This window comes from Myodes glareolus, chromosome 3 (genome assembly GCF_982192425.1).
Source record: "Myodes glareolus chromosome 3, mMyoGla1.1, whole genome shotgun sequence".
Taxonomy (NCBI): domain Eukaryota; kingdom Metazoa; phylum Chordata; class Mammalia; order Rodentia; family Cricetidae; genus Myodes; species Myodes glareolus.
In genome coordinates, this window is record NC_142028.1 from 93218938 (window position 1) to 93234204 (window position 15267).

Genomic DNA, 15267 nt, shown 5'->3' on the forward strand with positions numbered 1-15267 from the left:
AATATGTCATTGTAGAAACCAGTTTGGAGGATTCTCAAAATTAAAACTGAACTACCATATAACTCCACTATTTCATTCCTGGGTAAATACCCAGAGAATTTCATACCCTGTCAAAGAGATATTTGCAATTCCATGACCACTACTACTTTATTCACTATAGCACAGAAATGGAACAGAGTTGTCCAACAATAGGTAGATGGATAGGAGCAAGTGCATATATAAGATAAAATGCTATTCCGCTCTAAAGAAAAAAATGTAATCATAAAATTTGTAGGAAAATGAATGGATTTGGAATGTCTGATATTAAATAAGATCACATGATCTCAGAAAGGAAAAAAATGGATGTTCTCCCCGATATGTGAGATCTAGGCAATAATATATGTATATAGATTTTTTAAAAACTTACATGTAGGTACACTATAACATAAATAAAAAATAACAGAAAGGGATACATACTAAGACATGAGAAAGGACCAAATGGAGAGAATAGACATGAGTCATAAAAGAGAATATAGAGTTAACTGTTTTTCTAATTCTAACTCTGTTATGGGTTTTTAGTTTGTGGTAATGGATAAGTGCATAAAAATGTATTCAATAGAGAAATTGCAAAATTCAATGTGAAGCTATACAGCTTCATATTCAAAGAGTCAATCTAACTGTATAGGAATTTGTTGACCTTGAGTCTGGTTAATTTCTGTGTATAACTCTTAATTTGCAAGTTTTTTTTAAATAATGAAGTTCATAATTGAAAAAAGACAAAAATAATAAATCAATAAAATAAGGGTTGGTATTAAAAATAAGTTCACTGACAGAGTACATGCCTAGCAACACAAGGTTCAATCTGCAACAGAGAGAGAGAGAGAGACAGAGAGAGAGACAGAGAGAAGCGGCCAAGTAACTTACTACATCTTACAATAAGATTCTAAAACCTTGTCTTCCTGTAGCATGAATTCTAATTTGTCTTAATAATAAAAACTCAGAGTCAATTATCAGAGGTGAAAGTTGAAGGATCAGAGAAGCAGAGTAGCCAACCGATAGAGAGTGCCTATCTCTATCAATGCTTAGACCGAAGAGGCAGTTCTGTCTCTATGAAATCCTCAAACTGCATCTGAGTTTCTGTCTCCTCCAGCCTTATATTCCTCTCATCACCCAGCCATATTCCTTCCTTTCTCCACCTCCCTAGTGCTGGGATTAAAAGCATATGATTCCAAGTACTAGGATTAAAGGTGGTGAGCCACCTGGCTGTTTCTCTTTTGAACTAGATAAATTTTGTGTAGTCCAAAGTGGCCTTGAATTCACAGAGATCCACCTGCCTCTGCCTCCCAGTGCTGGGATTAAAGGTATGTGCCACCACTGCCTGGTCTCTGACTAACTAGTGGCTTAGCTCTGCACTCTGATCTTCAGGCAAGTTTTATTTGTTAAATCACAAATGAAATATCACTACATCCTCTCATATTTAAGAGAGTAGATTATGACCGTTAATATCATTTAAAAATTCAACTCAGCATTTCTCACAGCACACTGCTTTAGGTGGGTGATAACTACTAACTGCAGGGGCAGACAACCTGTGTGCCATTTTATCATTTCATTTTGATCAAACAAAATCTGAAAAATTTCTAAAATCAGGAACCAGGACTATCAAGTCAATTTATTAAATCCACCCCTATAGTATGAATGTGAACTATTCCCCATAGATTTCTGTGTTTGAATACTTGGCCTCCAGATGGGAGGGGTGTTTGGAGGTTTTAGAACCTTTAAGGGGTGGGTCTCACTGGAGGAAGTGGGTCACTAGTTATGGACATTGAGGCTTTCTAACCTAGCCCCATTTCCTGTCCCATCGGTGCTTCCTTGACTGCAGGTGCAAAGTGGGCAGCTGTCTCATGCTTCTGCATCATAGCTGTCCCCCCATGATGGACTGTATCCCCCCAAACTATAAGTCATAATAAACCTTATTCCCTAAAAGATTCTTGTTGGAGGATTTATCGTGACAACGGGAAAAGGAACTAACACACTAGGGCTTCTTGTGGAACGTCTGGTTCCCTGAGACAGTACTCTGTCATATGGCTCAGGCTGGATTTAAACTGCCATTCTTCTTATCTCTTTGAGGGACACAGGAAGTAGAGTGATGGGGTGAACAGACAATGAAATGAGAGGAAACACGAGCAAAGGTATTATTTGGTCACTAGTTCAGTAGGAAGCTGGGAAAGTCAGTGCCACTTTCTCTTATTTCTAAGAAATGTTAGTTTTGTGTGCTATGTTGGTGGTAGACTACCATTAACTACTACTTAAATCTCTCAAGAAGACACCAGATTTTTTTTTAAACATATTTATTTATTTATGTATTATGTATACAATATACAATGTGTATGCCTGCAGGCCAGGGCACCAGACCCCATTACAGATGGTTGTGAGCCACCATGTGGTTGCTGGGAATTGAACTCAGAACCTTTGGAAGCGCACGCAATGCTCTTAACCTCTGAGCCATCTCTCCAGCCCCCATGGACACCAGATTTTTAAACTGTAGATTCAACCCTATATGTGTAATTAATGTATTTCCATATGAATAGTAAAGAGTTTCAGAATGCACAATAAGCACAAATTAATTTAAAAATTGAACCTATAATGAATCAAAGCTTTTTTTTTCCTGGCAGTACTTGCCCATCACAGGAGCTCACTGTGGCCTTGGCTGTGAGCATATAACACGCACTGGACTATGCATGCTACCATAACACAATCCTAACAAATATGGCATAAGACAGTGGTGCAGAATGGAAACTGTGCTGTTATTAATCACACTGTTTTTAATTATAGAAATGTAAAGTTTTTGGGAAGTACACTTGAATGCATTGGCACAGGGAACCACTTCTTAAATATAACCCTATAGCACAGACACTGAGAGAAACGATTAATAAATGGGACCTACTGAAACTGAAAAGCTCCTGTAAAGCAAAGGACATGGTCAACAAGACAAAACGACAGCCTACAGAATGGGAAAATATCTTCACTAACCCCACATCAGACAGAGGTCTGATCTCCAAAATAGACAAAGAACTCAAGAAATTGGACACCAAAAGAACACATAATCTTAAAAAAAAAAAAAAAAAAAGGAGTACAGACCTAAACAGAGAACTCTCAACAGAGGAATCTAAAATGGCTGGAAGACACTTAAGGAAATGTTCAACATCCTTAGTCATCAGAGAAATGCAAATAAAAACAACTCTGAGATTCCATCTTACATCTGTAAGAATGGCCAAGATCAAAAACACTGATGACAACTTATGCTGGAGAGGTTGTGAGGAAAAGGGAACACTTATGCATTGTTGGTGGGAATGTAAGCTGGTACAGCCCCTTTGGATGTCAGTGTGGCTATTTCTCAGAAAATTAGGAAACAACTTTCCTCAAGACCCAGTAATACCACTTTTGGGTATCTATCCAAAGAATACTCAATCATGCCACAAGGACATGTGCTCAACTATGTTCATAGCAGCTTTGTTTGTCATAACTAGGACCTGGAAAAAACCTAAATGCCTTTTGACTGAAGAATGGATAAGGAAAATGTAGTATATTTACACAGCAGAAAAAAATAACAACAGCTTGAATTTGGCAAGAAAATGGATGGAGCTAGAAAACATTATTTTGAGTGAAGTAACCAGACACAGAAAGACAATTATCACATGTACTCACTCATAGGTGGTTTTTAAACATAAAGCAAAGAAAACCAGACTACAAACCACAATCCCAGAGAACTTAGACAACAATATGGACACTAAGAGAGACTTACATAGATCTAATCTACATGGGAAGTAGAAAGTATAAAAAGAACAGATCTCCTGAGTAAATTGGGAGCATGGGAACCTTGGGGGAGGGATGAAGCGGGGAGGGGAGAGGCAGGGAGTGGAGTAGAGAAAAATGCAGAGCTCAATAAAAATCAATTAAAAGAAATGGGAGCTGAAAAGCATCGTACATCAAGTTGCTTGTCAGATAACTGTTAGCAAAGATGAAAAACAGCAAATACACATACACTGGTTGGCATGCATGTCAAATATGTCTTCATTTAAACTAGGTATATAGAAGATCACAGTTTTGAATGTGCTCCATCTTGACTAAGGGTCAGAGAGCTCAGACCTATTCTTGCTCTTCAAGGATGGCCAACAAGATGCTTCACCAAGGTGTGGCTACTGGATGCCTTAGTCTTCAAAGGTCAGTCAATAGGATATTTTGACTTAGGGCATGATTACCAGGTGTTTTGAATGTAAAAATCTATTATGCTTGCTTGTTCTTTGTATCATAGAAGTCTTGTGCCCTCCCCATTTGACTGGAATGTGTAAGGACTGTGAGTAATAAACTCATTTTTTGTTTGTTAGAGGAAGAGAAGGAGGAGGAGGGAGAGGAGGGGGGAAGGGGAGGGGGAGGAGGAGGAGAGGGAGGGGGGAGGAGGAGGAGGAGGAGGAGGAGGAGGAGAAGGAGAAGGAGAAGGAGAAGGAGAAGAAGAAGAAGAAGAAGAAGAAGAAGAAGAAGAAGAAGAAGAAGAAGAAGAAGAAGAAATGTAAAGTTTTAGCTATGGATATAGCTCAGTGGGCTGAACACTGGTCTAACGTATGAGAGGTCCCAATTTCATTCCCCACACCACCTAAAATGGGGATTGGAGGTACACAGGCCTAAAATATAATGGTTTAATTGTTTTCCTGCCATCATTCCTCAGCCTGTAAATGTCAAATTAGTACATGTTAACATCATATTACATTAAAATGTTTGATTTTTAAAATTACTGTTTGGGCTGTTGACTTGAGCATTAAAAAATTGTTAAATGAATTTTGGCTTGGGATAAAGACAGAATTTTTAGCAATTTCTGAAATAGTCCTAAAAATCTGCCATTTTTTCTATGTATTTAGGCAAAACAACATACTCAGTATTGACAATTATAAAATCCAAATGTTGATCAGATCTGTAAAACACTGAAGATTCTCTGATCCTGCCATACCAGAGTCAGTCGAGATTTATATGAAATCTTGTTCTTTATCTGAAAGCCAGAAAGCATGTCCATCTCAGTATGCAAAACAGCATTCATCTTTAGTAAGTGACAAAAATACGTGTGTGCCAAAGAATTTTAAAATAAAGTTGTGATTTATTATCAGTAAATTTCTATACTTATTTTATACCCATATACAAAGAATTGTGTAAAAATTGCTCTGATGACTAAGAGTTCTGCCCTAAATCTGCTTTAGGTTGACAAGACAATTGGTAGACTAAAAGAGACCATGGGAGTCAGCATTACCAAGAGAGAAATCCCAAGGGAATAATCTTAAAGCTACTTGCAAGCCTGAAGTTGTATAACCCTAATAATCCTTACAGAAATAACCAACAGAACCTGAAAATAAATATAACTACATATTTCCAACAAGAATCAGAGACCATGGGCCTGGAAAGGTGGCAAGACAGTTAAGAGTATTAAGTATTAAGAGATTTTGTAGAGGACCCCAGCACCCAAAGCTCTATTCTGACATTCAAGGGCACTAGGCACATACATAATGCATATAAATACATGCAGATAACACTCATATACATATATCAAACTTATGACAGTCATTTAGACAAACATTCAAAATGATGCTCAAGGGCTGGTGAGATGGCTCAGTGGTTAAGAGTACTGACTGCTCCTCCAGAGGACCCGGGTTCAATTCCCAGCACCCACATGGCGGCTTGCAGCTGTCTGTAAAATCCAGTTCAAGAGACTCTGACATCATTATACCAATGTGCACGAAATAAAGTTAAATAAAGTTTTTTTTTTTAAAAAATGACACTCAAAGGCCTTAACAACTAGAGAAAAGTACATTTAAAATGTGGTATATACTTTGTGTATTAACTAGTAAGCTGTTGGTATTTCTCACTATAAATGGCTCTCATTACATTGGCATTGGTGGCATTGTCAATTGGTGAACACATTTTCCTAGAACTTAAAATTATTGCTATGTATTTTTCTTCTCCTTTATGTTTTACCTCAAGAAGCTCATCTTCTGGCTGTAGGAGATTCAGGGTATCCACTGGACCACCAGGAACAACTGAAGAGATATAATGGTGTCCATCAAAGGAATCCACTTCCACACCAAGTCTCAGAGTGTGGATAGGCAGCAGCTGCAGGTAGCACAGAGCAATGACATCAAACAAAACAGGGACAGGACAGCTATTAATCAACCCCCAGTTAGGTGTCATTTAGATATTGAAACCAATAACTGAAACTCTAAATGATAATACAGGGGAAAGAGGCAGAAAGTGAAGTTACGAAACCATTGGTTTTCCTATTCTCCAGCATTTCCCTTCAGTTTCTGAGAATGGAGACAAAAGGCAAACAAAAGAGCCTGCCTTCAAGTCCTAGTTCCAGGTTCCCCACACTTCCTAGACTCCCCAGTATACATGCTGTGTGTCACTGTTCTATAGTGTTCCCCATCCCAAGATATCCCAACTCCCCTTCATTTCCTAATTAACTTACACTTACACTTTACTACCAAAATAATGAAACCTTCAAGAATCCCATTAATGAACATCCAAGTGAGGTCAGGACTATACGGAACACATCTTGATCTTAGCACAAGCACCCTGTTTATAATTCTCTTCTTTCTCTGTTTCCTGAGGCAGGGATCAAACTCAGAGCTTTGGAAATGGTAGGTAAGAACTTTACAACTGAGCTGTAGCTTCGGTTCTTGTTTGTTTAGTTTTAACATAGGGTCCCATGTAATACAGGATGGCTTCAATGTACAATCCTCTGGTCTTTACCTCTCAAGTGTTACAGGTGGGTACCAGCACACCCACAAACGATTCTATTTTCTTGATTGCCCAGAACAGTGTCAGGCACTGAAGATGATTCATTGGATGCTATGTGAACATTACTGATTTGGGGGAAGACAATCATTTTTCTACTCTGGGATTGCTTCTATTTGATTTGAAGGGCTCTTGTGAGCTACAGCATGAGTCACTGTTGAAAGACTCTGTCAGGAAGATGAGCATCTTAGCTGCATTCACCTTGGTTGGCTATAAAACTCTGGGACATTCACCATAGCTTCCTAAATTCAAAGGTGGTAAACACTATGCAATGTTTTACATTCTCTTGATCAACAGTCTGCTTAAGTACACAGCAGGGCCACCTCTAATTATTCTAGATAAGGAGATAATCCTCTACAGGTAGCAATGCATCCCAGTTTCCCTGTAGTCCCTTCATCCTGGAGTCGCTGCCTCCCTTTACTTATCTGTTCTAAGCACCCAGAGTTGCATAAGACTTGCTTCAGCCTCCACCTGGGGCTCACTTTCATCAAATGACAGCCATGCAGATAGATGGGAAGTGGCAAGCAGGTCAGCTGACTAAGTTTACAATAAGCACAAGGGACTAGACCTATAATCCCCAGACTAGCTTTCCAAAAGAGAATTAATTACTCTTAACCCCCAATCTCTCTGGGCTCTTCTAGCACCCTACATGAAGAGCTGGATTGTTTTCTTACTACTCTCGGTCTGTGATTTCTCATGGCTGCCACACCACTCTCTTGTGTAGTCACTATCAAACACGTCTACGAAGGTAGGAGCCGGGTCGCTTCCCATAGTTCATTCAGCAGAGGTGAAGCCAAGACTCTCAGGTAAATGTTTCTGTAAAAAGTTTCCCAACCAATCCATGGGCACTGCCTTCCTTTCTGCTGTGAGCCATATATCATGAAACAGAGTTGTGTCTCTCAGAGACCATCTCCCATGGGGTTCTGTAACTATCTTGCATAAGATTATGAAAGCAGATTATTCAATTTCCAGAAATTCTGAAAGCCAGCTGTTAAATGTAGCCTTCAAATTATGTTGTATAAAGTTGCAATTAAGTCATATTAAAAATAAATGTAATAAGTACTCAAAATCATAACTTTATAATTATTTATTATATTTTATTATTTTATTTCCCTGAGGTGATATATATCTGTAAGTTATAAATATTTCAACACCTCAGAGAATACCAATCAGGTGGACAATTGAGGCAAAGTAGCAGATGAAATGGTTTGTTTAGGTGCCAAGCACAGCTGGGACAGGTCCTTGCCCTGCAGAGGAGCCTGTGTGACAATAAAGTGAGACTTGTGAGCAGCTTTCCAATTCAGTGATCAGTGATGCCATTTGGCAGCTTAGAGCTGGCCAGGACAGTGTATGTATGCCACAGATATCAGTAAATGTTGCAAACTAGGGTGTTCTCATTCTCTTTCTGGGGGCTAGAAACTGTTACATCACCAACCTACCATAGATCTAGGTTATACTTCTAGGCTGTATATTGCATGTAAGGCATTGTGCAACAAGAAATGCAAGGTAGATGAAAGAAAACAGCCTTGGCTTCAGAATTATCACCAATGTCAGAGTGAACGACCAACCAGTCAACAGGTAGCATGATTCAAACAAGCCTACCCAGTAAAGAATGCAAAGAATGAAACCAAGTACTATTGCTAGTGGTAAGCAAGTGTGTACTAATCCCAGCAAGTGCTGCAAGGAGATAGATGCTCTGGGTCCCAATATAGGAACACAAGAGGTGGAGGTCGGTTCGCAAATCTGACCAGGTAGGCAAGGAGAGAAAGAGACCTGTGAGGTGACAGATGAAAGATAAAATGAGTTAGCTCTATGAACAGTCTGCTGGGGGCTCTTGTAGAAGGGCAACTGTTCAATCTTCTACGTAAGCAAATGAGTAGATGATGTGATTATTTCTATATGGAAATAACTACCCAAATTTCACTATATATTAAAAAAATGTTGTCCATACAACAGAGACCTATACTACAAACCACATCAAAGGTAAAAGAATAAAAAAAGATAAAACAAGGGAAGTATTACTAACATCCCTTCCAGCTCCCTCCAACTACTGATGTATTCAACTAGTGGATTCCATCTCCCACTTCCATAGGACACTGAAGACAAAGGAGAGGATCAGAACAGACTCATTCATGGCATCCCTGGCTCCCTTTTACGCTATTTTTTCAGGTATCTGTACACACCATAAGATCTCTAGAAAACTTAATCTGCAAACAAAATACATGCTTCATCTTCAATCATGATGAACCAGAAATGATGTTTATAAAATCTGTCAATCCAGGGGAAATCTACCTAATATTAGTTCTGAATCTAAATGGAGTGCAGCTGGGTTTCTGGGATGTCATGTTCTACTGCTGCAGTCTTCTCTGCGGGAGCATAACTGTTTAATTACCTGTCCCATCTGCATTTAGCAGTCAAACAAATCAACCCTTTCATCTGTCTTTTAGTCGTCCATCCCTTCCGCACAGGGAGCTCTTAGGAAGAGCAGACAGTGCTAAGATGACAGGAGTGGGTGCGGCAGATGATTGATGGCCGCACACACATTCCTTACCATGCTTTCTGACGCTTGCTCAATATGCATTTCCCGGGTCCTCCTGAAACTGACAAAGCTAATGAGCAGTGGAGTTCTCTTGATTCTGTCCTAACAGGTAAAGGGTATGAATAAGAAAATGTATCTGAAGAAGGTGTGACCAATGGGTGTACTGTCAAAGTTAAAAAGATTAAGAAAAATGAGATTGAGAGAACTGGAGTCTTCAGTCCAAAGTAGAGAAGCCTGTCATGAAGTAAGCTACGACATATGCATTTGGTAAAAGCTTGACTTTTGGGATCCTAAAACAAGACATCAAAACGGACTTTCTCCATGGGAAAAAGAATTCTGGAAAGGACTGCTCCAAGGAGGTGTCAATGGAGTGGAGGAAGATATTTCCAAAAACATTGAACTCAAAATAAAACAGAAAAGAACAGAAGGAACTCCAGGGTTGGTTCTCATCATATGCATACACACACTAAATGAAAGTATTAAATACTCACTGATGTTCAAAAGTAGGAAGTTACTAAATCTAGCATAAACAAAAAAGCAAATATTCCAAGATGAAGGCTACATGTCTTCAAGAAGGAAGATAAGCTTCATTCTCTTAGAAGTCATGCAAGCAATCAACTAATCCACTAGAGCAGCTCCTATTCAATATCTGCTTATCTCTTCCCTTCTAAAAAAATCTTAATTTTGAATACTCAGAAATATATACTATGTTAAAAATACTGACAATTCTTTTCAACTTACTCATACAAGCAGGTGATCTGCTACTGTAGGTGTCACCTGGGTTACCTGTCTGTCCCACATGTCTGAGTTTTAATCACTGACCTAACACTGTACTTGAATCTCTCCTACCTTTGATCACAAAATTTCTTCTGCCTAGATTATTCAGTTTATTTCTTCCAAATCCACTCTTCAAAATACAGCAAACTCCCAGTAAGCATTTTGATCTGTCAGAAGGAACTACCACCTCTTTCCTTCAGCATGCATTAGGCATTTTAACAATACCTCCAAAGTCATTCTCAACACAACTCGAAAAAGATGAGACTGAAATCCCTTCCAGGAGGTGTGACAGGGATGCTCAATAATTAAGAACCGGGCTGTTTTTACAGAGAATCCAGATTTGGTTCCCAGAACCCACATGATGGTTAACTGTCTGTAACTCCTGTTCCAGGGGATCCAATGCCCTCTTATGACCTCCATGGGGACTACAGGCATACAGTGCACAGACAGACTTGCAGGCAAAACACTCATGCACAAAATAAAATTTAAGTTTAAATTCTTGGAAATTTTGAAAAACTTTAAAAAATTATTTTTTCTATAATCTCAAGACTTGGAAGGCAGAAAACAGGAGGATCATAAATTTGAGGGCTGTCTGGAACAAGAGAATTTGAGACCAACCTGAGCTACAAACATAGGGGTGGCTCTAGGAGGAATTGGGAGAGAGGTAAAAATGATTAAAATGCATTCATTGTATGAAATTTCCAAAGAGTTAATAAAAATGTTATTTTTTAAAAATGATGCCGGGTGGTGGTGGCCCACGTCTTTAATCCCAGCACTGGGGAGGCAGAGACAGGCAGGTCTCTGTGAGTTTGAGGCCAGCCTGGTCTACAAGAGCTAGTTCCAGGACAGGATCCAAAACTACACAGAATCCCTGTCAAAAGGAAGGAAGGAAGGAAGGGAGGGAGGGAGGGAGGGAGGGAGGGAGGGAGGGAGGGAGGGAGGGAGGGAGGGAGGGAGGGAGGAAGGAAGGAAGGAAGGAAGGAAGGAGATACTTTGGGAAGATACTTTGCCTATCAGATGCTCTGTTTCCCCATATGAAAAATGAGAAAAGCATGCTGCAGACCAAGAGGAGAAACATCTTTTAAAGCAGAGACATGACCATGGCAACAGCATGATGGCACTGCCACAGCCCCTAATGACCCTAGGACATCCACCACCTTAAAAATGTCTTCAGGCTCGCTGATTTAGGAAATATATTCAAGAAAGAATAAAGAGAATCTTTCAATTTGTCCAAGCTGGAGAAACGGACCTGGTCTTTTTATTTTTTATATCCAAGGTATTATTGGTGCTCATTCATATGACACTGGACAGCCAGCAGAAAGTCCAAAGATGAGGCTAATGTTTTCCTTTACAGTACTGTGATCATCTTAATAGTAAACACTTGCCAAGAAAGCCATCGCTAAAAGGGCAGGATCCTCAGATGCGGGAAAACCGCACTGGGGTCATGATTTACAGCTTCCTAGAAGCAGAGGAGCTAATGTTCAAGTCACTGCAAAGAGCTTCTACCTCATAGGAAAACCGTATCTACTATCACCAGCTGTCACACCTAAAGCTCTTGAATCTCCAAGGCTGGCAATTGGGAGGCAACCACCTACAGAAAGCCATAGGCTGGCAACACTTGCTTACAGCCTTGAAACCTGATCCTCCTGACTGTAATTGCAGGCAGGGTGGAAGAAATAGCCACAGAAAGGAGTGAAGATTCCTAACATAGAGAAATGAAAATGTTTAAGAAAATGAAAATGTCAACTATTTTAATTTGATCATTACTTTGCTTTGATCATTATACACTGCATACATATACACCCCAGAAACAAAAATATTACATATCAATTGAAAATAGAATACAACTTGGAAAGTAGAAAGAACAAATTAGTCATGTTAAAAAACAAAGAAAGATGAACAAGATGACTATAGCATGATTAATAAAATCCCAGAGACAGAAACTGGGGTTCAATCTGAAGATCAGAAAAGCAAAATAGCCAGCCACTGACTCTTACCTCAACCTCAGCTGGAATTGGCGATCCTGCCTCCAGGAATCTCAGAAAGAAACTGTGTGTAAGAGCTGTCTCCTCCTGTCTTATATTCCTCTCTAGGGCTAGGATTAAAGTTGTGCACCAATACCACCTGGTTTCTATGGCAAACTAGTGTGGCTCTGGGATTAAAGGTGTGTGTCACCACAGCCTGGTCTGAAAGGCTGATCAGTGCAGCTGTTTTACTCTTTGAGCTTCAGGCAAGCTTTATTTATTAAAACACAAATGAAATATCACTATGGATGATGTTGGAAAACTATACATATTATTTCAATTTCCCTAACCCTGCTGTCTATTATGAGTCTTAGGACATATGCTCCATGGAAGAAATTAAACTTTTTTTTTACAGCTGAAAAGTAAAAGTTTTATTAGAATACAAATGGCAGAGTGGCAGCGGCAATTGGAAAGTGGCAGGGTGGCAGCTCTAAGAAGCCTCTCACAAGCTTCCTTGTGCTATGCAATCATATTTGGTAACTCAAGCTGTTCTGATTCCTGATGAATGGGTCATTTTCCTTGTTTATTTAACAGTATACAGAGCAACGAGTTTCATTACAGTACTGACTCTCTTCTTTTCTTCTTGAGTCTCCCTCTGTATCCCAGCTTGGCCTGGAACACGAGGTAATCTTGCCTCAGCCTCCCAGTGCTGTGCCGTCCTCCCCAGCTCATTATGCTATTTTCAAACATATGGCACTATATTGTCTTCCTACTTTGCTCGTCCTTCACATCCTCTTTAAAAACCAATAAGTTAAATCTTTGAAACAATACTAATAATAAAACAACAAAGTGGTATTGCCAAGTTCTGTTCACACTATTTCTTCATTTGCAACAGTTCTCCGGATTCACAAAGCACTATCAATGGTCTTTTGCCTGTCCACTCCAGTGCCCTGTCCAAGCCCAGATTCAGAGTTCCATGGGATCAAAGACCTATTCATTTCTTTTTTTAATATTATTATTTTTATTCATTTTATATACCAATCACAATTTCCCCTCCCTCCCTTTATCCTCCTTTCCCCACCTCCCCCCAGCCCACCACCATCCACTCCTCAGAAAGGGTAAGGCCTCCCATGGGGAATCAACAAAGCCTGGGAAAACAAGAAAAGAGATATCTCAATAGAGGAACCTATTCATTTCTTCCACAAATGATAACACAGATTCCGGCAAACAGTGGGGATGCTTCTATAGATACTTCAGGAATGAGTGACTGCACAACAAGATGTAGCCTGCCTCTGCTATTATCTAGCTGCATAATTGCCATTCAACTTATACAGCCTCCTGTAAGCTCATCTGTAGAATAGGTTCTGACTGGCTCACTATACTTTTCTTTACATACTTCAAAGAGAAAAATGAAGAGGTACTGACTTATAATTTAAATATCCAGTTATAAGTAGATTTTGTTTTGTTTTGTCTTTTGAAACAGGGTTTCTCTAAGTAACCCTGGCTGTCCTAAAACTGCTCTGTGGACCCGCCTGGCCTCAAACTCAGAGATCACCTGCCTCTGACTCTTGAGTGCTGGGATTAAAGACAACAAACACCCTACTTATAAGTGCATTTTTAAAAAGCTATGGTGGGTGTTGGAATGATGACTCATTGGTTAGGAGCACGTGGTGCTCTTCCACAGGATCTAAGTTCAGTTCTCAGAACCCACAGTAGGTGGTTCATAACTACCTGTAACTCCCGCTGCAAGAAGTTAATGCCTCTTCTTGCTTCTACAAGCACTGAACACTTGGTACATGCACGCGTGCACACACCAAAAAAAAAAAATCTTAAAAGTTACAGTGCTTAGGTCATAAGCCACTAACTTGATGAGACCTTAATTTAAAAATCAGTATAGATAAACAAATGAAAATGTTAGGTGGAAAAGTACACATCTTTTGTATCATATATTAAACAAGAAATGGTCATACTGATTGCAAATACACAAACATGCACAAAGAACAGAGAGATTTAAAGAGACATACAATCTGGGCTGCCCCTTGTCTTCCACTATGGGGGGGGGGAAAGTTACTGCAAAAAACAATCTCAAATTAATAATTAAACAAATTATTTAAAAATAGCATATAAGGGAAAGAGCTTTTGAAAAATTGTATTCTAAAAGTTCTGGATGCATGCATCTAAGAGAGAAAATCATCAATTACCACTGAGCTGTACTAATGAAGGCAATTCTTAAATTTTTTTTGCATTTCACCCCCAGCACCACATGTCTCAGTGATCATATTATGTTGCAAGGAAAATTAGGTTGGTTAGTTCATGTCCTAAATTATCCCCTAAAATGTCATCTTCTAAGCCTCGAATGTGTGTGCATGAAATCTGAGCTACTTAGAAAGCAGAAGCAGGAAAACACAGAATTCCACACAGCCCTGGCAACATGGCAGGAACTAGTCACAGCAAAGACAACTTGGAGGTGTGGGGGTGAGGGCTCTTAAATGTTACCATCTTGTCTAAAGTTGCTAACCTAAAGTTGATAGTCATTTTTTCTCCTGGATTTTTTCTTCTGGATTTCGTATCTAGTTTCCCTGCCTAATAGTCTCAGGTCACATGCTATCTTTAGTAAATGACTAACTTTTGTTGTTAATACAGCAATATAAAGGATAACTTTCTGATTTGTTCTCTTCTAGAATCCCAGTGTATCCACAGCATATGGCAGAGTAGATATCAACATCTGATAAATGAAGAGCTGAATGCATGGGCAGCATTTTAGAAAATGGTTCTCAAAGTCTTTTTACTGTTTTTATCAGTCACTGGATACAACTCTACAAGGCACAGACGCTGAGCAGGAAAGAAGGTAGAATTAGGTTGGTAGCAGGGAACTAGGGAATGAGGACATGAGAACACCATCTGCCTGCAGAATCAGATTCTTTAAAATGTACACAAAGCATGCTTTGTGTCCCCTTTGGCTTGTTAGGAAGTATGATACTGGCCTAATGCTTTTCATCATGGGAACAGACAACAAAAGGAAAGCTGTGTGATGAACTGAACCTGGTCCAAGGCATGTTTTAAAGCCAAAGGGGTCTCTCCAAAGCTTTTCAGCTACATAGCAAAGAAAGCTTAAGGCTAATAACAAAAACTCTCGAAAGTAAAGTAACTACTGAATTGAGAGAATTGAGA

General features: G+C 39.4%; 1 protein-coding gene across 7 annotated transcripts in view; it reads right to left on the reverse strand.

Moving 5' to 3' along the window:
• Patj (PATJ crumbs cell polarity complex component) overlaps window positions 1–15267 on the reverse strand; it is a 317812-nt gene that overhangs the window by 247608 nt on the left and 54937 nt on the right. For all 7 annotated transcript variants that reach the window (XM_085686293.2, XM_085686290.2, XM_085686292.2 and 4 more), the window contains exon 15: window positions 5998–6132. In XM_085686293.2, coding sequence (XP_085542419.2) covers window positions 5998–6132 — 135 coding nt within the window. The remainder of the gene's footprint in view (window positions 1–5997; window positions 6133–15267) is intronic.